Raw genomic sequence first — 24,135 nt, forward strand, 5'->3', positions numbered from 1 at the left:
ACTAATGTCTGGTGCCTCTGAAACCACAGGCAAGATGACAATGTAACTGGACTTAAAGAAGGAAAAGTAGTGGCCCAACATCAAAGAAAGCATATTTAAAAAGGGGGTGAGGGGAAGACAAGAAAGTTGTATCCAAGTTCCATCCAAGAACAAACTAAAAAGATTTTAGAATCCTGAGCGTTGCATTGCTGGTTTTAGTTTAAACAATGCCCAAGAATTTTTTTTTTGAACATTCAAGTCTGTAACTGAATTTTCTCAGGACTGTAAGTATGCATGGCAAAGAGCCTTAAAATGCTACTGAAGTATTTCATTGATACTTTCCCACTACTTTCTTTTCCCTGGCAATACAAAAACTCTTCCCTTAGTAAAGGCACTCCAAAACCAGAAATGTGTGTATTTTCAACAGCTTTTTCATGCAAGAGAACGTTGACTTTGAAAGAAACAAATAATGAAGAACATTTTGCCATGAAAAACTGTGGTCTCTCAGAGAAACAGGGTAATTCTTATTGTCCCACAATGGAAACGAAAATCAAGTCATTAACTATAGAGTGAAATAACTTTCAGGCCCAGTTCAGGACTCCATTAACCAAGGAATCTCATGACTATAAATATATTTTGAAATACATATTTTTGCCTAAAAAAATGTTAAAAATTAAGGAGGTGGATGAGAAACGAACGTACTTCAGTTATTACCTACTCTATCATAAAAACATAAGTAAAATTATTCTTCAGTATTATCAGTAACAACACAAACATCAATAAGAATACAAGCGTTAGCACATTATAACACTAAGACAAAATCTTGATTTCATTAAGAATGAATTTATAAATCAATTTTAACATTAAAGATAAAGACTTGGCTATTTGGAGACAACTGTATGCCTAAACAACACTGATTTTAATAGTATTTAAATACTTTTAAATACTTAAAAATATCTAAACCCCAAAACTAAAGCCTACATAATGGAGAAAATTAATATATAACAGTCTTGCATCAGCCAAGGAAATAAAGGAAAAGAATACCATTTCCTGTTTATTAGAGCACTGTATAGATGAATTATTCAACTGAAAAAACTCTCCACATTCTAGCAAAACACTCCAAAGTGAAAAAAATTACCAGTCTGTTGCTAGTTAATTTTGATACTCCAAGCTTTTGTTGAGGATAATTAAATCCATAGTATGTAACAATGAGATTTTTAACCCTTCTCTTTCCAAGCAAACTCAAATAAGATAAAGATTTTTTTCTCCCTGGAGTCACCACTGAACCCAGAAATATTTAAAGATAAGTGTATGAGCTAATCTGAACCCACATCATGATGTCAGGTAAGCAAATAAATCTCTTTTGGGTGAGAAAATATTATAACAAATATTATTTTAAAGTCTATTTTAACTTATTCTAATGAAGTTTCAAAATCACTGGCTCTTCATTTTCACTGTCAATTACTCTTCTGCTTTATGTCGGACTTCAAAGAAGAAAATAAGCAAAAAAAAAATTAAACTATAAAGAGAGAGAGATATTTTTCTTCCAAATAACAACTTCAGAAAGGCTTAGTGTCCAGCTGAGGATGTCTGTTTTCCTACAGTCCTAAACACAGGACAGTGCAATAGATGCGAGGAATAACTTACAGATTCATAGGTTAGACAAACTCCAGATAATGAATGAGAAAGAAGTTGGCATCTAAAGTAATACTTCCCAACTCCCTACAAGTTTGGATTCTCAGCAGTAAGTTTGATAAGCAAACATTATGCAGAAATTCTGCTTCCTGCAGCATGGCATTTTCTCCCCCACTAAACCCAGTACAAATTTCAGCAATTCAGACAATAAATCGAGCAAAGAGAATGGCATATTGGGAAATCCACCTGTTTCGGAGCAGCATTCAATCCACACAATGAGTGCAGAGAGCTTCATCAGTCTTAAATGCCTGCCTTTGCAAACTGTGAAATATGAATAGTGCTTGATTACTAAATGGAGGTGAAAAACAAAAACAGGACCAAAAGCACTGCCTTACATGTTAAGACAAAAATAATAAGGGCAAAATTTAGGAAAATCTCCACAGGTATTAATGAGCATCCCTAACTTAATGAAAACTAAACGGGGATAAGATTTTCATTAGGTTTACCTCTTCATGAAACTATATAGGGAATACTTTTCTAAGGCAATGAACTGAGCCTATATTACAGACAGAAAAAGAATCAGACGTGGATTTTTATGGCTATACAACATAAGAGGTAACAGAAGCAGTGCTATTTCAGGAGTCAAAAATGGAACCCTTGCATACATAAAATTCTCAGGGGATTGTATATCTCCTAGATTCAGATATGTTAGCATTTAGAAAATTAAAATACCAATCCACACAATGAGACAAAGACTTGGCAGCTCTCCTCTGAGTAATACAACAAAAGCAAAAGTAGCTTAACCCTGATTACTTGCAAGATCAAAACGTACCATTCTGCTACTGGTTTGGCAATGCTGTCAAAAATCACATCTTGTTTTGCCTCTTGATCAAAAATTTTCTGAAATCTGAAAATATTAAGCAAATAAAAATTTCTTAGAATGCTAAAACACTACTTGATTCATACATTTTTGTTTGTGTTTGTAATAGTCAATGTTTACATCATTAGGCTTACATAACTTAGTACAATGTTTTCCCTGTAGTCTTAACCACAGCTTGCTGTTGTGCTATTGTACATAAATAGGCTGTACACAGAGCTGCTTTGACAAGATCTGTACAATAAAATCCTCTGATAAAATGATGTGGCTTAGAAAAAACTAAACCGTATTTTAAATCTATCAAGAGAATCAGTGTTTGTAACTGGCACCACACTGAATCCTGGATAAATAGATTACACTATAACCAAATACAGCATCCCACCAGTACAGCAAGGCTCACATTTTTTCATAGCTATTTCCTTCACTCTGCTGCACTATTACTATAGGTCACAAGGAGATATCTAATTCAATATGTTTTGTCACTTTTTATATAAAATATCTGAAGTTGCCTTACAGAATCAAAATTCTGGAGATTGGAAGGGACCATCTGCTCCAAAGCCCCTGCTCAAAGGAGAGTCAGATAGAACAGGGGTCCGTTGAGTATCTCCACATATGGGGGCTCCACAGCCTTTCTGGGTAACCTGTTCCAATATTTGATCACCTCACAGTGGGGTCCCCAGCACAGAAAGGACATCAACCTTTTGGAGATAGTCCAGAAGAGGGCCATCGAGATGATTAGAGGGATGGAGCACCTCTCCTATGAAGAAAGGTTAAGAGAATTAGGATTGTTCAGCCTGGAGAAGAGAAGGCTTCGGGGTAACCTGATTGTGGCCTTCCAGTACTGAAAGGGAGCCTATAAGGAAGATGGAAAGAAATGTTTTACAAGGGCATGTAGTGACAGGACAAGGGGGAATGGCTTCAAACTTAGAGTAGGTTTAGATTAGATATTAGAAAGAAATTTTTTACTGAGGCACTGGAACAGGTTGCCCAGAGAAATTATGGATGCTCCATACCTGGGAGTGTTCAAGGCCAGGTTGCATGGAGCTCTGAGCAATCTGGTCTACTGGAAGGCTTCCTGCCCATGGCAGGGGGTGTTGAAACTATATGATATTTAAGGTCCCTTCCAATCCAAGCCATTCTATGATTCTATGGTATTTCCTGTATTTCAGTTTGTGTCCATTAACTCTTGTCCTGTCCATGGGCACCACTGAGAAGCATCTGGCTCCATCTTCTTTATTCCCCCTCTCTCCATCATGTATTGATAAGATCACCTTGAGTCTTCTCTGGGCTAAACAGTCCCAGGTCTCTTAGCCTCTCCTCACACATCAGACCCTCCAGTCCCTTAATCATATTTGCGTCCCTTTGCTGGGAGCCCAGAACTGGACATAGAACTCCAGATGTGATCTCACTGGTGTTGATGAGGGGAAGGATCAACTTCCCTTATCTAGTGGCAGTGCTCTTCTTAATGCAGCCAAGAGGCTGTTGGCCTTCTTTGCTGCAAATGGTGTATTGCTGACCCATGTTCAATGTTCTGTCTATCAGGATTCCAGGTCTGCAAGCCTGCTTGCAGTCAGCCTTGGGCCTGCCCTGGTTATTCCTCACGAGGAGCAGGACTTGATATTTCACTTTGTTGAACTTTATGAGATTCCTAAGGACTCATTTCTCCAGTCTCTTGAGATCAGCAGGAATGGCAACGCAACTATCTGGTGCATCAATCATCCCTTTCAGTTTTATATTGTCTGCGAACTTGCTAAAGCCACACTTGGTCCCATCACCCAGATCCTTAATGCTAAATGGTACTGGATCCTCGCACTGGCTACACTAGTGACTGGCCTCCAGCTGGCCTGGATGACAGCCCTCTGAGCCCCTGATGCAATCCTCAGCTCAGCAGCTCGGTTTGTTTTCAACACCCCTCACTCTGTGCTTATCTAGGCTTTCCTGCTCCCACTCCTCACACAGCCTTCCTGGGTCACCTGGCACTGCTCCCAACTCTTCCAAACTTCCTTTTAATATTGCCATTTAGTCAGGAGCTGCTTCCTCATCCAATCAGATCTCCTGCTGCCTTTGCTGCCATGCTGTTCATCTGGATGGACAGTTCCTGAGCTTGGAGGAGGTGATCCTTGAAAATCAGCCAGTTCTCCGGGACTTCTCTATGAGGCTGTGTCTCATACAATTCTTTCAATCAGGTCTGTGAACAGGCCGAAATTTGCATTTATGGCATCCAGGGTTGTGATCCTACTTTTTGCCTTGCTCCCTGAGCAAGTATCCTGAATTTCACTATCTCATGACCACTGCAACCTAGGCTACCCCCAGGTTTAATATCTCTCATCAGTTCTTCCATGTTTGCAAATACGTGGTGCAGCGGAGTTTTTCCCTTCATTGGCTTTTTAATCGTATGTTAGGAAGTTGTGATCCATATACTTCAGAAACCTCCTGGACTGCTGGTGTCTGGCTGTGTCGTTCCTCCTGCTTGGAAATGTACACTCACATAGAACTTCCCAGGGTATGTAGAAAAGCATTGCAGACGCCGGGTATACGGAAAAGCACCACGTTGACCCAGGCAATGTGTACAGTATCGCAGACAAATATACAAAACATAAATGCATACATTCTATCCTGATAATGCTTAATCAGTCAAGTAACTCAAACAATTGTGTTTCGTTCCCATACAAGAGAGTAAAAACAAAACAGAATAATGTTTGATGTGACCAGGACAAATAGACTGCACGAAAGAATGAGTTTTACGGAGGAAAAATAAATGCTTACTCCATAGAATTATTTTTGCATTGTCTTATGGGTAATAAGACACAGTGTTTTTCAAAATCCATCTCTATATAGATTTATTTATTGATAAATTATAAAGTCAGAAAAAAATATCAGCATTCATTAAGTTAGGCTTGGGCATCTGCAACCTAGCCTATTAATACTGGATATTAATCTATTTGGAGAGGGCAGCTCCTCTCTTCCCAAGCTTTCCTTAGCTGATGTAAAATGACATCAGTCTGAAGTGCAGATGTTTATCTAGGGCTCTCTTTTTTAATAGCATAGAGCAACAAATTGACTTGTTTATTATTACAAAAAAATAAAGAATATTCCACTTGGAAAAAGACAGCATTGTCCTCATCATTAGAGGTGATTATATATCTAGCTTTATTTATCATCAAAATTATAAAATGTTGCCTCAAAGTTTTCTGCTGAAGTGATGAAAATATTTGATTGATATTGCTGGTAGAGATTTTAAGTTCCTAATAAACATTTACATTCTACAACCAAGGTTTTGTTTCTTTCAATTACTTCTGTTTTTCTGCACCTTGTTTTGGTAATGTCTGAAACATAGTTACTAAACAAAGCGGTTTACATCAAGACAACTTTTAGCCAGCCTAGGACAACTCATTAGATCACAAGAGCACGCACAGTCCTGCATTCACTCCTCATACACAAACTCAAAACAATCAGTAAAAATGGAAGAACTGATAAATGAAAATGCAACCTTTGAGATGAGACTTAAAAATGTATAATAACTTGTAATGGACAGACAATAGTACCACAACTTTACCCAATGCTATCAAACTCGTGGTGAAGAGTATATGCTGAAGTACTCCTCTTGTTAGGGAGTTGTATAAAAATAAACCTACCTATACCAAAACTTAAGATTAGACTTTTCCTGATTCTGTACATCTGTATCACTACACATAGAGTTAGCAATCTCTAAAGGCAGAAGAAGCAAAGATAATGCTTTTACTCACTTGAACTTGTAGGTCTCTCGTTTATTATTGACAAACCCATCTGCTAAGTCACGTGGCACAGTAATCTCCAGACTGGAGAGAAGATCCTCCTCATCATCCACTGAATAACTCTAATAAGCATGGATATGAATTCACAGCATAATTTCACCAACAGAACAGCATAGCCCTTAGACATATACTTATGTAAGTTTAGCACCTGTAACTGCCTCAAGAAAAAATTTGTACAAATTTCACTAAATATTTGCCCAGATCCTCCTTCGGTTATTATACAACGAAACCAGCACATACCAACTGTCACCATGTAAACACTACAACAATACCTGAAACAAAAGTGTAACCTGACATGCTTACTAAACCACTTCGATATCTGTGGTGTTGTGAAAAACAAAGCACAGCCCCAAGTGCAAACTTCTCCAAAAAAAACTGGAAGAATACATTAGGAAAGGCTACGACAAAATGAGTTGAGCTGGTTTAAAACCAGAAGACAAGTAAGAGACCTAAATGCACGGTTTCTGAGGAACACTTTCATTATCTTTATTATTCCTTGCAAATACAGCTATACCCTGGGAGCTACACGTTCCCCTCCCGTGCTCAGAACGGTGCTGAACTGCATAAAGCCGGTGACCAGTGTCAAGTGTTTTCCTGCGGAGCCTTTCTCTAACAAACTAGGCTGGAAAGAAAGTTCCTCGCCCCTTCCCCCAGCAGTTACAGCCTAAGCTCTACTTCGTGATTTTAGGAACTTCTTAAGGCTTCGGAGCGCAGGAGGGGGCTGTGGCTTTCCCCGCTCGCGTACCCACCCCTCCGCCCTCACCAGCCGGCCGAGCTTCTTGCAGGGAGGGGGGCCCGCTCCCTGCCCGCTCCCGGGGGGACGCGGGCCCCCGGGACGGCCTCGGCTCTCCCCAGCAGCCCCCCTCCACCCCTGGCAGCACAGCGGCACGGCTCCCCGGCCTACCCCCGCCTGCTGCCGCCTGCCCAGCGGCTTCACCCGCGCGTACACCCGGATAGTTTCCTTCACCATCGCTGCCCGCCGAGCCCCTGGCAACGGCAGCGCGGCTCGGTGACCGAGCACCGTGACCCGGCACTGTAACCCGGCACGGTGACCGAGCGCGGTAACCCCGCACGCTCCGCGACCGGCAGCGATGGGAGGCGGCTCCGAGCCATCTCACGCCCTCGGGTGGCCTTGGAGGGGCTTGGAGAAGGGAGGAACCGAACTCCACCTGCGCGGGATGACTGCCTGCCTGGCCCTTAAAGGCAATTCCCCGCCAGCGGTGCTCCCCGAGGCCGCAGTGTCACGGCTGTGAGGAGAGGGAGCTTGTACACACTGCCCATCCCAGGGGTGCGGGGTTGGTGTGGCGTGTGGAGCGCTCCGTGGGCACGCCAGGAATTCCCCGCCTGACCTGTTGTGCCGTACCTGTGTGTCCGCATGGCTCTGCTCGGGCTCCGATCATCTGTGTAAGGCTCAAGGGAAGTCTCTGTTGTTATGCGGTTGAAACACCATAAAGGGAAATGGAAGCAAAATACCTAGATTACAGGCAATGAAGGCATCAAGTCCTTAATTCTAGTATAAAAAGGGTTGGGGAAAAACTGCTAGTGGGAAATAAAGGGTGTCGTCTTGTTACAAGAGTTAAAACAGAAAGCAGTAACAACAGGACCCCATTACTCTGAAGTGGTTACCGAAGATTCAACATGATAGTATTTTGGCGTTCTTTTTGGTGAGACATAGTGGTAGAGATCAGATTACAAGTGATTACAAGTAAACTAATTGAAATTAAGTGGAAAATCAGGAACGTGATTACAGAGGAGGATAGAAATTTCTTCTACTCAGATATGGTAAAAGTATGTTGAACTTGTATTCCAAATAAGAAAAACAGTAGGGAAAAGGTTTTTCTCTCCCAACTGAATAAATAACTGTCTCAGAAAGCATATGAGGCATAAGTAGTGAGCCTTCAGGGAATAAAATGGAAAAGGACTAATCACTATCCAAAGTCAAGTGCAAAAGTCAAAAGGGTAAAAATGAAAACAAATGGAAAATATTACTTGGTGATTAAATAAAGAATGAAAAAAAACCGAGGACATTGGAATAGAATAATGGAATAGACAGTGTCTTCTCAACATTGCTCCAAAATGACAGAAAAGTTTTTCTCTTGTCAGTGTAGGGATGGGGATGTTGAAGGTAATGTTAGAGGCAGAAGTGACTAAAAGAGGGAAATATGAAAGAGAAACAAATACAGCCAAGAGGGAAACAGAAATCAGTGTTCAGTGAATTTAGACTAGAAGATCAGGATTTGGGAGGTAAGCGTAAATAATTTCAGTCCCAGAATTCTGAAAGAATTGGGCTGTTTAATTGAAGGCCCGGGAACTGGGTTAATTTGTTATGTTTTTTTGGTTTTGTAATGAAACAGACGCAGGAGAGTACAGTATTGTTTGAAAACTGCAAATATAATAGTCAACTGTGTTATTTAGCAGCTTAGCTGGATTCTGAATTAAGTGGGCAGTAGACATTGTAACACTGCAGTTAATTGTGAGGAAAGCCATTTCGTGTCTGCTGGTTTTCAGTAGCTGGAGTATGGAGTTGGTGAATGAGACTGTACTGCTTCTGGGATCAAGTCTGCTCTGTAAATGGTTTAGGTGCCCCTCTTCAACACAAAGTCTGACCTGTAAACTCTGAACCAATGGCACAGTGAAGACACACCGGTTTTACACAGGACTAGTCTAAATACGATCTGACCTGCACAGAGAAGCCAATGAGCCAAGTTGCTTCCAGAATGAAAGCATAGGCTGAATTTCTGAGAGCGGAGAAGGAATTCTGGGCCATCTGCAGAATGGTCACTTGCATAGCAAGAGGAGAACAAATAAAACAGAAAGGACACGATTGTCTTCTGAAATACCCTTTCTGTTACACAGCAGTCCTTGCAGAAATGCTGGAGTGCTTCTGTGTTGCGCTCCACAATATATTGCCTTCAAGACTGGCATGTTAGCCCAGTAGCACCCAAATCAGAATTAGTACTCCAGGCTTAGTTCTTCTGCAAAACAAAATCTGCATCGTTAATTAGAGCATCAAAATTATCCAGGTTTTCCTCTTGGGTGGAGTATGTGATATGCTGACTGCACGAGATGGGAGATCAGCAGAAGAATTATAAGAGGAGTGAGAACCTAGTCAAAGGTGCTCTGTTATAGTTTGTTAAGAAAAAGGATGTTCTTGGACTGTAAGGAAATTTTTAGTAGACTTTTGTGAGACAGAGCATATGTAATATTTTAGTTAATGACTTTGCACCAAAAATGGGATTGTGTATTAATTAAACTCTGATGATGATGTGGCTGAGGGTTTAATGTGCTGAAAAGGATAAAGATATACAGGAAAAGATGAATGAGTAATAGATATGGATAGGTTTAGAATAATAGATACGGATAACTGTTAAATGTGGTACAAGTTGCAAAATGCTGAAGGCATGTGGGACTGAGGACTACTGACAACATATTCTGCTACAGTCTGAAATCCATTCAGCTAGAAATATCAGAAGATTTTCTGGTTGTGGAAGTCCAGATGACAGCTGCCAATGAAAAAAAGACAGCTGTGGTTCTTCAGTGAATCAAGAATGTGTTCTACAAAGGAAAGAAAGCATTCACACTATTTTACAGAGTCCTGGTGAGACCTTCAGCATACTTTCCCTGTGTGTTTATGATCAGTTCTTTTTATTTCTGCAAGTTTTTTAATACAGGGGCTACTGGAATGATTAATCTGATGGAGATTTTGCTGTAAGACAACAAACCTGTAGGAGTTGATTTATTTAGCAAAGGCTAAATATGAGAGGCTCTATGGGCGTGTATGAATATACTATGAGTAATTGATGTGGAAGTAAAAGAATCTTCTAAGGCAGACATAAGAAAAAAATGGAAATAATTTCAGGTGAATAAATGCACACTGGAAAGCAGAAGAAAATGGAAGGCATGGTTCTTGATTCTTTCCTTTGGATGCTAGAGAAAACATGATAAAATTATGAAAGAGTACTACATGACCACTTACCTTAGCAGGGATAAGGCACAAGGATAAATCAAGAACCTCTGTTCCAAGAAGTCTTTTTCAAGCATCTTTTTAGAACCATATTATGAACAAGAAAGCTAAGAGAAAGTGAGTACTTTCTCTTCCCCCAAGCCACCCAATGGGACTCAACTTATTTATTATCTTAACCATTTTTGTTGCCTTAACCGTTATAGTATGTCCCTGCCTGGGTGTAATCTGTGTCTGTTTTCTGTTTAAGGTCATTGTTAACATGTAATCTTGAGTTCATTAAAAGAACCCATGCTCTCAGTTATACCTCTTAGGCTGTAGGAAACCTTCTGTCAACTTCATAATTTGAAAAGCTGTAAGGCATACACTGCTCCTAATTAGATTGGTCAACAGTTGCACATTTCACAGAAAATATAAAATAAGAATCTCTAAGTCAAAGAACTTCCACAGCTTGATTGTTTATCTTCTTGTGCGTCTTGAAGTCTTCTTTTCATATGTAAGAAATCAAATTTCTCTTTTTACTGACTCTCATTTTCCTAGTCTCTATGTTCTGTGTCTACTTCAGCTTGTCAAGTACAGAAGATAGTAAGAAACTGATTGTGGTTCTTCTACATCTCATCACCGTGGTTTTCATTGTCATATACAGTTCCTAAGATATTTAAATCTAAAGTTCAACATTTTATGTTATCCTTTTAGGGGAAATTCATACGCTCCGATATGGTCAAGAAAGAAAAGAAAAGATAAAACTTTTCCTCACTTGGTTCAATCATTCCAGCAATTTAAGAACAACGTCAGGTGTTGTCTGCATTTATTTCAGTGGGTTGAATGCAGCTTCATTTGTGCTTAGGAACAAGAAGTGCTGATAAATACTTTAGGAGGTTCAAAGCAGTTTCAAAAAGTGCTCATCTTCAGAGAGATTCTACTTCAATAAGAAATTATCAATTTGCTTTAGGAACTAATGGACAAAGTTTTATGTTGTCTTATACAAGAGGTCAGATTTTGTAGCTTTAAAGTCACTTCCAATTTCAAAATAGATAATCTCTAGTTTTTTTGTATCTCTGAGTTATGACTAGCTTATATGTGAGTATTTTCATATAGGATTTTAAAAGTGTTAAGCAAAGGAAAATTTGTGCCATTGTGGAAGATAAAAGGCTCCCATTTTTGCAACTGCTGTGAGATATGCATTTAAGAATGAAGACATATGGAGACGTAATCTCCTAATATCTTGTAATAATACTTACTGTCTCCTAGTATCTTATTTTATTGTTAAGAAATGTGGGTATTGATATGACTGCTACATTTTTATAGGTATTAGTCCCAGGGAAATTTTCTCTAAACTTGGGTTCTTTTCCCAGAAAAGTTATATAAATGATCAAAGTAGTATGTGCAGGTATGTATAAGGACAGAAACTATTAGGCACACTTAAAAACTAATTGAAGGACTAATTAAGCTACTTATTTTGTTTGAAGCAGTAAAAATAACACAAATAACGAAATAGTAACAAAACCCCCAAAATAGCACAAAACCGTAATTAACCAAGAGTTGTCTGTTTCAATCTCTTCACTATTCCATTTACTATTTCATATTATAACTTAATTTTCGTATGAACAGGGGTTTGATTGGAGTCCCCACTATAATGAGTCTAGTGGGGACTCATCAGTGCTTGCTAGAATGAAGACAAAAGAAAGGAAAGAAAAAAGAAAGGTGTTGGAGCTTGTCCAAAGAAGGGCAACAAGGCTGGTGAAAGGTCTGGAGCACAAGACCTATGAGGAGTGGCTGAGGGAACTGTAGTTGTTTAGCCTGCAGAAGAGGAAGCTTAGGGATGATCTTATCACTCTCTACAGCTGCCTGAAAGGAGTCTGTAGCCAGGTGGAGGTCGGCCTCTTCTCCGAGGCAACTAGTGACAGGACAAGAGGACACAATCTTTAGGTTGGACATTAGGAACAAGTTCTTCACAGAAGGGGTGTTTGGTCGTTGTAATGGATTGCCCAGGGAGGTGGTGGATTCTCTGTCCCTGGAGGTGTTTAAGAAAAGACTGGACATGGCATTTAGTTCTATGGTCTAGTTGACAACGTGGTGTTAGATCTTAGGTTGGACTCGATGATCTTAGAGGTCTTTTCCAACCTAGTTGATTCTGTGATTCTGTCAAACAGCAGATTTCCAACCTCTAAGAGAAAATAAAAGGTAAAAAGATCCAAGAGGAACATGATGAACAAAGGCCACTTAATTTAATCCACAATTACAGAATTGCTGATTAACAGAAGTCTTCTCTTGAGGCCTAGCTTAAGAAGTAATTTGGCTCTTAAAATTTTCGTAAGATTTGGGAAAGAGGATTGTTACTAGTGGTAAAGAGCTGATTACAAAGATGCAGGAATTGTAGGACATCTATTTATTATGACCAAACAAAAAGAACTGTTTTCAGAATTTGTATTTCTTAGAACTTTGAAGAAAGTCTTGGAAAATGGGGCCTAAAGGTGACATCTAACTGTTCCAGATAATGGACTGGTCTAGAGGTTGCATCTTATGATGGAGGCCTGAAAAGTTTTTGTTTGCTTTAAATTTATTGTGTTTGAGATCTTCTTTCTCTCTTCCCTGGGAAATCACCTTGTACTTGAAGAATTTTCAGCATTGGCATTTATGCTAAACCTCAAAGATGTATCAACCTTCTTCAGCTCCGGTATTAGAGAAAGTGCACCACAGAACACAAGCACCCTATAGGCTTGAAACAATTAGGTGACTGTATGAGTTACAGGATCTGACAATTGCATGTTTTGAAAAGGTCAGCCATTGCATTTTGAAGTAATAGTTACAGCGTCACAACTAACTGTCTGCCTTTACCATTATAGTTTTCTTCCAATTAGAAAAATAATATGGGTCATAATATATACTGGGGCTGGCAGTTCAAGGACTTGTGCTCCATTATGTCACCTAGCAACTTAATATGCTTCCAAATAAACAGCCTAGTAAGTTTTATAATAGCCCAAACTTTCAAGTCTTTTCTTTTTTGTCCAAAGTTTTACTTTTCATAGACTTTACTTATTCTTGGCAACTATCATGCCATTTGGCTGAGATAATGATTAGAAGTTAGAACATTAAAATCTTTCCACAGATCAACTGGGCAGGATGAAGGGCCAAAACTCTTGCCAAAGTCTGAGTTTGTCTCATCATCCAACTCCTGAAAACATTAGTGCCAAATATGTATCTTCTACATGACCAGAAACACTTCTTAAATGACCAGAACTTAAAGTTTGAAACGTGGCCTAAATTTATGTATAATATCTGTTGAGTTTGTTAAATAAGCTCTGCCAGAAAGAGTACAACCTTTATTTGTAAAAGGTGTGGTAATACAGAAACTTAGGTTTCTATATTTGAATGGAATGTGAAAAAGTTGAGGCAATATTTTTTGGTATTTCAAGTATCATCCCAAAGCCCTATAACCTTTGTTTTTTTCTGCTTTTCTGTTCAGTGTTAAAATGGTTAATGCTTTCATCTAGACAAAACTGCCTTGTTCAGCTTTTAATAGTCCACTCCTGTGAGAAGGGCAGGGATGTTTTTCTCTTTTAGGCTACTGTTACAATCTGTTTCTTGGGAAACAGGGCTTACATCTTCATGTGTGTAAGAGTCAGATTTGGAAAGCACCTTAAAATTTCACTGTTTTGACATTCTCGCCAAACACATTTATGTATGCCCTAAAAATGTCTGTCTTGGTAGACTTAGTCAAACTAGAAAATCTTAAAATATTCTCCTGAGGGCTTATGTAAATGCATAAATATCTGTCTTTATTGTTTGACTCTTTTAGAGTAAACAAAAATTCCATGAAGAAATTTAGAGATTCTTAGGACTCTGACTGCAACAGACAACAAATCTTTTTTTTTTCCAAGTTGGGCTTTTTTTTCTGGCTTGGGTTTTGGGGGTTATTTTTCATCTTCTATATGGTAAATTGGATCTTTTGTTGCAAACTACAGTGTAAGAAGTGTTAGCAGGAGACATAAACATACTTCTAATGCATTGCAAATTTTATTTGCAGAGTTTTCACTACCTCCTTCCCACATTTATCTTTAGTATTTCAGTATTTTCTTATTTGTTATTTTGTCATGAAACCTTCCAAAGTCCATTGTTGACTTGTCTCTGACTAAGGACAGACAAAATGCTAGGTGACCATGAGTAGAAAAGTCTGTGGGGTTTGTGTTTTTTGACCTGAAAACTAGTGAGAAATTTAGAATCTTGTGTTCAGTTCTGCTCAGCGAATAATTCCTTGTATAGTCATTGTATAACTAGTTTGTGTATGCTCTTGTTTGAAGAGGATTTCAATCCCACCACCTTCAACAAAACATTATGAAACACAATTATTAGACATCGTTGATTTATAATAAGTCTTAAAGTCCAAGCCATGGATTAGAAGTTTGGTTGGGCACTGTGTAAGCTTAGAGGTGAACCAAACAGCTCTTGCTATACAAGTTTAGGACAAGTGGCAATGCTGGAAAAGAGGGAAATAAACAGAAATAATATAGATAATATTAGCACAATAATAGAGACTAGAATTCTCCTATCATGCTGTTGTAGAGACGCTACTATAAAGAGGATTTAAAGAAAGACTGTATGTACTTTTACAGATTTTTGCAGAGCTCTTTTCAGGAATGAAAACTAGCATCACAGAAAGCAGAGAAAGATTTATTTGAAAGTGTAAAATGAAGTTGATACTATTGATTGACCATAGACAGAAACCTATATGCTACTTGGTCATGAGTAAGGTGTTACAGAATGTGCCTTAAAGACAAATAAAATGATGTAATAAAGACCGGAGAGTTGCTGAAGGAGGCACAATTGCTTACAGCAATAATAGTGATAACTGAAAGGATGATATTAACAACAGTGTTTTGAGAATCTGTGTGTGGGATTGGGTGGGAGGGGACGGCAGAGAAGCTTTTATTCATTGAGGCTAGGTATGAGGAAAATGCAACAAGGTGATGGAAGGTGACTAAAGTTATGGAGCAAAATTAAGTTTTGTAGTTCAAAAGAGTAGGGATAAAGAATAAAGATAAGGGCTATGATCTCAGTTTCACAATTATCATTAAGTGAACATAGAAGGCATGATGCAGGGAGTGATAGTGAAGGAGGCTCTAGAATATGAGTATAAAAGAGAACTCCAGCCAGTAAAAATAAACTTCATGGCTTAGGTAATGTAAAAATGAAAATGAGGAAGGAGAATGAAGTATTACTTCAGAGGTAAAGGAAAACAAAGGTAGCAGACCCTTTGAGGGCTTTTTGTTCAGCTTATTTATTTGGATGGAAAAGATAGAAGTATGGAGCTAGTGTGAAGAAAGCGAGGAAACACAGAAGAGTTAGTAATTAAGAAAAATACAGAAGCAGATTAGTTGATCTCATTAGAAGATGGATTAGGATGGGGTGACCAGTACTTGAGTAGGTGAACAGATGAGAAACTTTGTACCTACAAGGTGATTGAGTTGCACAAGAAGAGAAGGCCTTCTGTAAGGATGCAAAGGCTTGCATCATAATTAAAGTAGCATAGCATAGCATAGCATAGCATAGCATAGCTAAAACGAAAGGAAATTATACTCCCCAGGTACACTGGTCTCAGGAAACTGTCATAAAGATCATTCGTAAGTACTTGCACAAGCTCACAAGTGCTTCAACTTGGATGTAGTAATACAGCCAGCCAACATAATAATGGCTCCAGCCAGGTGTGCCAGACATGAACATGTTTAGCTCTATAGCTGGTACACACCTTTTTGTTAGAGGAGAAAATTAAGACATGGAGTAATTAAACAATGTGTCCAATTGTGCAATCAGAGCCTCCAGTGAAGCCAGAGAAAATTGTTTCTTCAGTATCAGGGTACTAAATGCCTTAAAATACCGAGACCAACCTTCCCACTAGAGTTTTCCATGTGTTTGCTTATTGTTGTAAATGAGGGACAAACAGGACAATACCATTTCCCCCCATAAAACTCTGTGAATTAAGAAATTTAGAAGTACTCTTGAACTGTTTGAAATCAAATAGAATAGCCCTCATTTAAGGACATTTCAATGATATTAAAATTCCTTTTTTTTTTTTTACAAGACTACATGTTTTCAAGAGATGAAGGAAAAATGAGGTTTAGTTTCGTTGGGTTTTTGTAATATCCAGTTTTTAGTTTAGAATAAGCCAACTACTATTATTCATTCAACTACTATTGCAAATTCAACCTTGGTCTAGTGGAGTGTGTCCCTGCCCATGGCAGGGGAGTTGGAACTAGAGAATCTTTAAGGTCCCTTCCAACCCAAACCATTCTGATTCTAAATCTCAAATGCCAGATGCATTTAAGGCTGTGTGATTTTGTCACATGCTGATGTTGTGCATCAGCAGTTGAAAAATCTTATAACTGGGTAAGGGTTGGTATCGAGGGACTACAGACATCAGTTACTTGCCAGTGTGAAGATGCAGACTTCCTGTCTGAGTCACTATATTAAAATACAAAATGTTCATTTACCCGCTGTTGATCTTCTCTCTCTATCTTGGCCATGGGTTGTGTATTTAGTCATTATTTAGACTTTCTATGCTTCCTTCACTTAAGAATACCAAATCATGTAATGAACTAGCGAGTTTCAATTCTCTTGCATTTGGAATTAAATCCTCTTCAAATTAAAGCTGAATCTAGGACTCTAGGATTACAGGCACAAGCAACAATATGCATTTTATCTGTTCTTCATGTATGAGTGAGGAGCACAGAGGTAAAGTAAATTAGCCAAAGGTGAAAATAGAATAATCTCTCTTTCCTAACTTAATAACTGCACTGCACTTTATCTCCATTATTTCTTCTCTCAATTGAAGTCTTATTGTAAGCACTGTCGACAATTTTAATCTTTCACATATTTATAACCAAGATGGTGAGTTATAAATTCGACAACACTCTACATAGTGTGGATCCTTGTTTCAGAAAGTGAGCTTGCAAAGACCTTGAAGGTAATTTGACAGAAAAATATATGCCAGCAGCATTTTTTCACATGAAGTCATTATTAATCTAATAGTATACTTTTTACTGGGGATCCATTGACAAAATCAGAAGTTATTTTTCTCAAGTTCACATTAGTCTGTGACCCGCAGGAGGAGGCAGTGATTTGTGCACACTCCAGTCAGATTTTTCATAAGCTAATAAACATGAAGTACTAGATATTATATCTGAAAACATAGGTCAATATGTATATCAGATTGCCTCCATGAATAGCAAATTTAAGGCATTACATATATTCATTTTTGAGATGTTTTTCAGAATATATTTTTTCCCTGCAAATGAATGCCACATAGATACTCACTTTCAAAACAACAGGTAAAGATTGTTAACAGTTACTGTCATTGAAGAAGCTATGATTTTGTGAGCTAAGAAAAAAACACTTTTTCCATTGTATAAATCTAGTAAGATGTGTAAGGACTCCCTTACACATGTTACAAGTCTGATCCACTGAGATGCATGAATGAGAAAAGCTACTTGAAATACAAACCAAACAAAACCAAATCCTGTCTACTTCCTACATTCACGTGAATAGTGTCTTTTTCACTGATGAACAGATGTTCATATATATAGAGTAGGACTGATCTTTGCCAAATGGGATACTCCAGTAGCCTCCCCTGAGAGGAAACTGTCCATCTAGGTGAGTTACATGGCTAGTTAAACTACGTTGTTACTAGTAATATAACATTTGCTTTTCAATGGATCTTATATTATTTATATTATTTTATAATTAATTTATAATTATATTATTTGTCCATTGAATGATTTATCAGAAGAGTTGCATAAGTAAAACATGCAGTTTGGTGCAAACCACTAGCTACAAAAGGAATGAAGCATCTTACCTTGGAAGCTGGTAGTGTTATTTTGGATCACATTTAATAGTTTAAGAACAGACATTAATTTAGTCCAGAAGTGCAGGTTAAGTACACTGGTTTTTATCTGCTTTTATTATTAGTTATTAAACATTTGAAATTCTTTTTTTACAGTTTTTGATGTACTTGCATGCTCTCATAGGCCTTGCCTAGGCCCCAGGATATGCCCAAGCACCTCCAGAAGCTTAATCCCACATTGTTAAAGTGAACATTGTTTGGATGTAGGCCAAATGTTGGCTAAAAAAGGGAAAATGGTAGGAAGGATTGTATAACATCTCAGAAAGCAGCTAGGCTGTCTGATAAGCAGTTCTTTAGATTACGTATGGAGGCTTCGGAATAGCGCTGATGAAAACTGAATCATGTTGGATCAAGGGACCACAGAAATAATTGTTTAGTATCACAATTGTTAACCAATTTGTACAGTTATTGAAATATTTTTCTTTGCATTTTAAAGTCTCCAGGTGCCAAGTGTGTATCATGATTTTCTTCCACCGCACATAAAATTACTTAATGAATATTGGCTTGCAGGATTATTATCCTTCCAGCTAATTCCCAATCCAACTTGACTTGCCTTTTCCTGGGCTTCTTGCCACATTCCAGTTTTCCCTATGCTGTTGATGTTATGTACAGCTGAAATGTGGAATAATCAGTTCATAAAAGAATCAAGTACCTTAGGCTGTTGTGTTCATCTATTATTAATGGACAGTAAATGCAAACATGAGCTAACAAAAGGGAAAAGATAAACACATTTCAGTCAGACCAGTTCCCAGAGAAATAATTTAAAAACTTGTCAAACAATTCTTGAAACATGGAAGAATAATGATTACCCAAAGATTCATTGTATATATTCTGGCACTGTAACTTTTCCTTTATATAATATTTTTATAAAACTTGAATAGTAATTTCCATTGTAAGATCTAAAAGAGATTTACAGATATTAACACAATCTGACTTGTAACACTAGTGTGAAGAAAAGAAGCTGGTTTAGATATTCGTTACCAAAAACATATCTTTGCCCCAGTTAGCTGCTTTGCGCTCTTCTGCCAGCACAAAGTTTCACAAAATACTTCATTCACCAATTCCTAATCATCCTCCTCCATTTGGATTTCTTTTACATTCCCTAGTTTCTGAGGCTTATGACTAGCCTCTCAGATAAATTAATTATCCTCAGAGGGCTTTATTCTACGTGAAGGAAGCCACTCGCTTATGATCCCGTCTGCTGCTTCCAAACATTACTGCATTCCAGTGGTCCTGTGCTTCTGGAAAGACTTCAGACGGCTACTGTGCCTCTGTATTACAACTGTAATGCAGAGCAGTTTTCATCATGTTTCAGAGATGGGCAGGAAGTAAAAGTGTCTTCATTCAGTTTTTCAAGTAAGCCAGGCATTGATGCCAGTACTTAGTTGGTAATTTCTTACCTGTGTTTCACTGTTGAGCAGTCCCCATACAACCCAGTCTCTTCCTGCAGGTTCATGGGCCCGTCCCTACCTTCCAGTCCTCAATTTATTTTTCAAAGTACTTAAGTTGGTATAATTTTTATCTAATCATATGTTTAAGGCTTTAGAAAATGTCTTTTCCTCTGAACAATATACTATTATTATAATTTTATATTATAATTCTTATATACAATGTGACATTGCATGATTTTATATGTCAGCTAGAGACTTGAGTATTCAGATGCTTTGAGCATTTCTCTTATGAGCAACTTGTGTTTTCAGAAAAAAATGAGCAAAATACAGAGCAAATACACACCAGAAGTCGTCCTCTAGAAAATATATCAGTTTGCCAATTTATTACTACTAAGCCTTGCTTATGCCTAAGTAAGGTACAACCAGTTCCATAGATGGCCTTAACCAATCTTCTTGAGAGTGAAGGCTTTATAATTCACACTTGGTGAAGGCTGCCACGTGAACTTCATTTGTGGAGTACCGTACCAATTCCTTATATAAGGGAACCCAGAGAGTACTTTTTTTTTTTTGCTTCATAGTTGTGTCCCAGGCCTTCTTCCTGAATTGTTTTTATGCCTGTTCGCCAGGGTCCTTTTTACCCACCAGCTGAACTGTTTGTATTCCTAACTTTTTCTTTCTCCCAACTCCAACTTTTACTTTGGAGTCTCTGACATTTAGCCAATGATGCCTCTCACCTCAATGCTCTTAATGATGAATGTGATATCCTTACAGCTTTATCTATATCCATCCTTAATTCAAGCCTGGCCCTGATTGCTGGTGGTACTGCTTATGCTCTCTGGCATCCTTCCATTTTAACATCTTAAATCTTCAGTAAAATATTAATCAAACAAGACACGTCTATCTATACAATTCTGTTGCCAGTGCTAAACTATTAATGTTTAATGATGAAACATTTGCTTTTTTATTGTTAGTAATATCTGCTAGCATCAGGTAACTTTCTGTTAAAAGCAGTCTTGAGCCAGACAGTGCTCTTTCAACTATGAAAGCAAAGTTCTTATCCATAAAACTCTGTGTTGACATAAAAATACTCCTGAAAATAGAAAAATAGTGACTTGTTTTTCAGAAGTAAGACTAAATGTTCTCTGTCAGCTTTCTTTGAGAAGATAGGGTATCTGTGCTGCAGAGTTTCAGCTGGTCTATCTGCATGTCAGTTTGCACCAGTAGATCCAGAAATTTTCCATATTCAGTGGCCTTGCACCAGAATTTCGTTGTCACTATATAGAAGTCCTGCAGGAAGAACTTTGTAACAGCTACTGTGGAATGTGCAAAGAAGTGTAGAGTGCTTGACTATGCTGTTCACAACCTGGCAGACCTTTCTCTTCACAGAAAGAATAAGGACTTCTGAATTTTTGGAAATTGTAGTAAGGGACATAAGTGGGATTCACTATTACTGCCTTCTCCACTTCTGTGTTTGACAACTATTTAAATAAATATAGTCTCTGGAAACCAGCATTTATTTTGTGCATCCGTTTGACTGTTTTGGCCTTTCTGACACTTGCATTGAGCATGCTTCTTTCCTGTCCTAAGAAACAATACATTTGGCATCTCAAATCAGAAATGTGTACAAAGGCTTGCATAATTAAATCCATGCCAATGATTTCCTCTCTTTTGTAAGCTAATTTCATGTAACTTACGTTAATTTAACATGACACGACATGCATACAGAAAAGTATTTGCCATTTTTTTCTGTTACTCAAAAGAATTTTTCTGTTTTCGAAGTATTCAGGAATACAAGCACAATCATCAAAAATAATTGCTTGGTTGTTGTCCCATGTGAAACAAATTATCTGAAACCCTGTCAAATCAGGTACTCCAAGAAGGATAAAGAAAGGAGTATCTTCATGTAGAATTATTGTTCAACGTCTCATCCACACTTGTGCATCAGAGATGCAAGAACTGAATAAATTTGTTGTTCTTCAGTTTTTTTCAGTCTGAGAAGCTCACAGATCTTTACAAAGAGGAATGAGATTACCCTCACAGCGTCCATGTCAATCATTTAATTTCAGAATTTCTGTTTTACAGAAGAAGAAATGGGCCCAGAGAAATTAAGAATTCTGTCAAAGAGACTAAACCATATTTATGTGTTTTACATACGTTTTCACGTCTTGACAAATTTGATCAAATGTCATTAAATTGTTATACCTCCCTGGATCTGCCAAATTAATTAGGAAGAAGCAAAGGAACAAAACTTTTAGATTTTAATAATTCCTGTGCCTAATCAGGACAAGAATCTTATAGTAGCGATTTTTATGACATAAATTTTATGAAATTAACAAAAAGTTACAAAAATATTTGTTTAAGCCTATCACCTTTCTGTCTGTACTTGAAATGATCAAAGAAAATGACAAATCAAAGGTACATAGCCTTTTCTTGTCAAACTGGTTAACAAATTTTATCTGAACTGGTTCACTGCTAATTTTCATCAATGATGTGTTACATGAAAATTATTTCTTAATTGAGGTATTTAATAATGACAAAGGAGAAAGAATACCTAAATATTGCGGTTTAATTTTGTTCTCTTTGCCTAATTAATTTCTTATATTACAAAAGATTAGGAAATGGTGTTATGAGTCAAGATCCTGCATTCTTATGCTGTAGGCAGACTGTCTTAATTTCTTCTTCTGCAGATGAGGTAGCACACAGGGTCACTTTTGGCCAACCTGGTAATAAAACTTGTGGCTCAAGCATAGCAGTCTCTTCAGTTTGTATATCTTTCAAGAATACCTATGCCAAGTGTTTCTGCCTAAGTCCATAATACTGTGTCATGCTTCAGAAGCAGAGCTCAAGAACTTTCTTATGTTTCCTGCCTGAAATAACACTTGTATATGTCATGGTTAAGCTGCATTACTTCTTGAAATGCCAGCTTCACTAGAGGAGAGCAGTGTAATGACATGACAGTAGTTGAGTAAAACTCCAGTATTCAGGAAACTTCAGAGATTATGTTGATATCTCAAAAGTTCAGTAGGATTACATGGGCAAAAGTTTTGGAACTGTTGTTGAGTTGTTTGTTTTTTTTTCTTTAATTAGCAAATAATACAGAAAGAACAACATTAAAGAGCATAAGCATTGATAAACCAAAGCACCTAAAAGTGTAGAAGCACCAAAATTGCAGCACTAGCTCTGATCGTGTGCTTACATTTTATAGATACTTGATTCATCGCACGCATCGTGTTCACATCAGCTGTGGCAAGAGCTGCAAGGAGAGAGTTGTCTTGAGCTAAATGTCTTGAACTGAAATGCAGGTAGCTGGGTCACATCCCATGTTCTGCCACAGCTGTTTTACATGGGTAGCGTCTAAACATTTCCGTATCATAATATGTTTGCTATCTGTCATCTTCCAAAATTTGATTTTCCAAGCTTGATATTCTTTCAGTGTTATTAAAATGTAATGTAGTTAGCTGTAGGTTATTACTCTTTCAGGTTTATCTGTGGGCCACTGATATACTTTTGCATTCATGCCCACAAAAGAGATTTTCTGAGAGGTTGTTTTAAACCATTGTAGGAAGTGACTCAGGATAATTGCCAGTCTAATAGGCTCTCTTGGCTTCCTGGAGTCTTTTAAAAATAAATCCTTTGCAAGAAAAAAGAATGTCTAGGAAAGAAAAGAAAAAAAAAATACCAGTCAAGACATTTAAATTTGATACAGTCCGCAGAATTTAACTCTCCTTCCAGCTCAGGTTCCCCTGATGTATTTTAACACATGATGATTGTTGCTAATGTGGTATATCGTTGCTGGCATTTCTGTCTGCATCATTGTCTACTGTGTGCATACATTTTTCTTTGGCTTCTTTGAAGCATCTCTGCTTTAACTGTTGTCAATACAGTATGTATGTGAAAGAAGCCAAGAAACTGTTGTCTCACAAAGCTCTCAAAGGACCCTGGTTAACCTGAATTCACCATATAGTTTTTGGTGGAAAACGAAATTAACCTAAGTTAGCGCTGGGAATAGCTTGTGATATATTATAAAATGTTGTTTAATTCTGACATTATATATCTGCAGAACAATTTAGTTTACAACTGTCCAAATAGTCTTGCCTACCCAATTCTCTTTGGTCTAGTTGACTGCTGCAAAGGAGTCAGAGCCTAGCCACAACTCCCTGTGTGGGACAGAGCTCACTCTTTCCTACCTCCTCTTCTGCCAGCAGTGGAGGCAGTGTGTTCTCAGCCCATGTTGCCTTCTGTCTACTCTCATGTATGAATACTGTCTGTCTAAGTTGCTAATTTAGTTTGAGAAGTCCAATCTGTCTCTCAGGCTCTGAATTCAGTCATGGTGTACTGCAGAGTTGATGGCTTTGTAAGTCTTACTCTACTTAATACTGTGCTACTTTTAATTTGAAACTTCCCTTCTGTTGTGTGAGCTTTATTTTCCCCTGATTCTTACTTTGTGTTGGCTTTGATACTGGAAGAAACTGAGTCTAAAATGCAGTCACTTCATTGCCTAGCCATAAATACAGATTTATCTAGTGTTATGCATTGATTATGCTACTCATACACTTACTGTAATCTGCATGATCCTGTGTAGCTAAAGAGACATCTTGGTA

The 24,135-nt window shown here is 37.9% G+C and overlaps 2 protein-coding genes across 10 annotated transcripts in view; one reads left to right on the forward strand and one right to left on the reverse strand.

The window, feature by feature from the left end:
* Positions 1 to 8,196, reverse strand: part of KIF6 (kinesin family member 6) — a 165,561-nt gene extending 157,365 nt beyond the window's left edge. For 7 of the 9 annotated variants that reach the window (XR_003533948.1, XR_003533947.1, XM_027681768.1 and 4 more), the window contains exons 1-3: positions 7,190 to 7,298; positions 6,238 to 6,347; positions 2,447 to 2,521 (exon numbers count right to left, since the gene is read on the reverse strand). Coding sequence is in view for 6 of the 9 variants with exons in the window: in XM_027681768.1 (XP_027537569.1) it covers positions 2,447 to 2,521; positions 6,238 to 6,347; positions 7,190 to 7,255 (251 nt within the window). In the remaining 3 variants the exon portion in view is untranslated. Of the gene's footprint in view, positions 1 to 2,446; positions 2,522 to 6,237; positions 6,348 to 7,048; positions 7,169 to 7,189; positions 7,299 to 7,634 lie in introns of those variants that run through there. The other 2 variants (XM_027681767.1, XM_027681772.1) reach the window with 2 other exon arrangements.
* Positions 8,197 to 8,355: 159 nt separating this feature from the next.
* The window catches only part of DAAM2 (dishevelled associated activator of morphogenesis 2), a 221,977-nt gene continuing 206,197 nt past the window's right edge, over positions 8,356 to 24,135 (forward strand). Inside the window, exon 1 of the mRNA XM_027681762.1 lies at positions 8,356 to 8,529. The gene's annotated coding sequence lies outside the window, so the exon portion shown is untranslated. The remainder of the gene's footprint in view (positions 8,530 to 24,135) is intronic.

This window comes from Neopelma chrysocephalum, unplaced genomic scaffold, assembly GCF_003984885.1.
Source record: "Neopelma chrysocephalum unplaced genomic scaffold, ASM398488v2 Primary Assembly neopelma1_61b, whole genome shotgun sequence".
Classification (NCBI taxonomy): domain Eukaryota; kingdom Metazoa; phylum Chordata; class Aves; order Passeriformes; family Pipridae; genus Neopelma; species Neopelma chrysocephalum.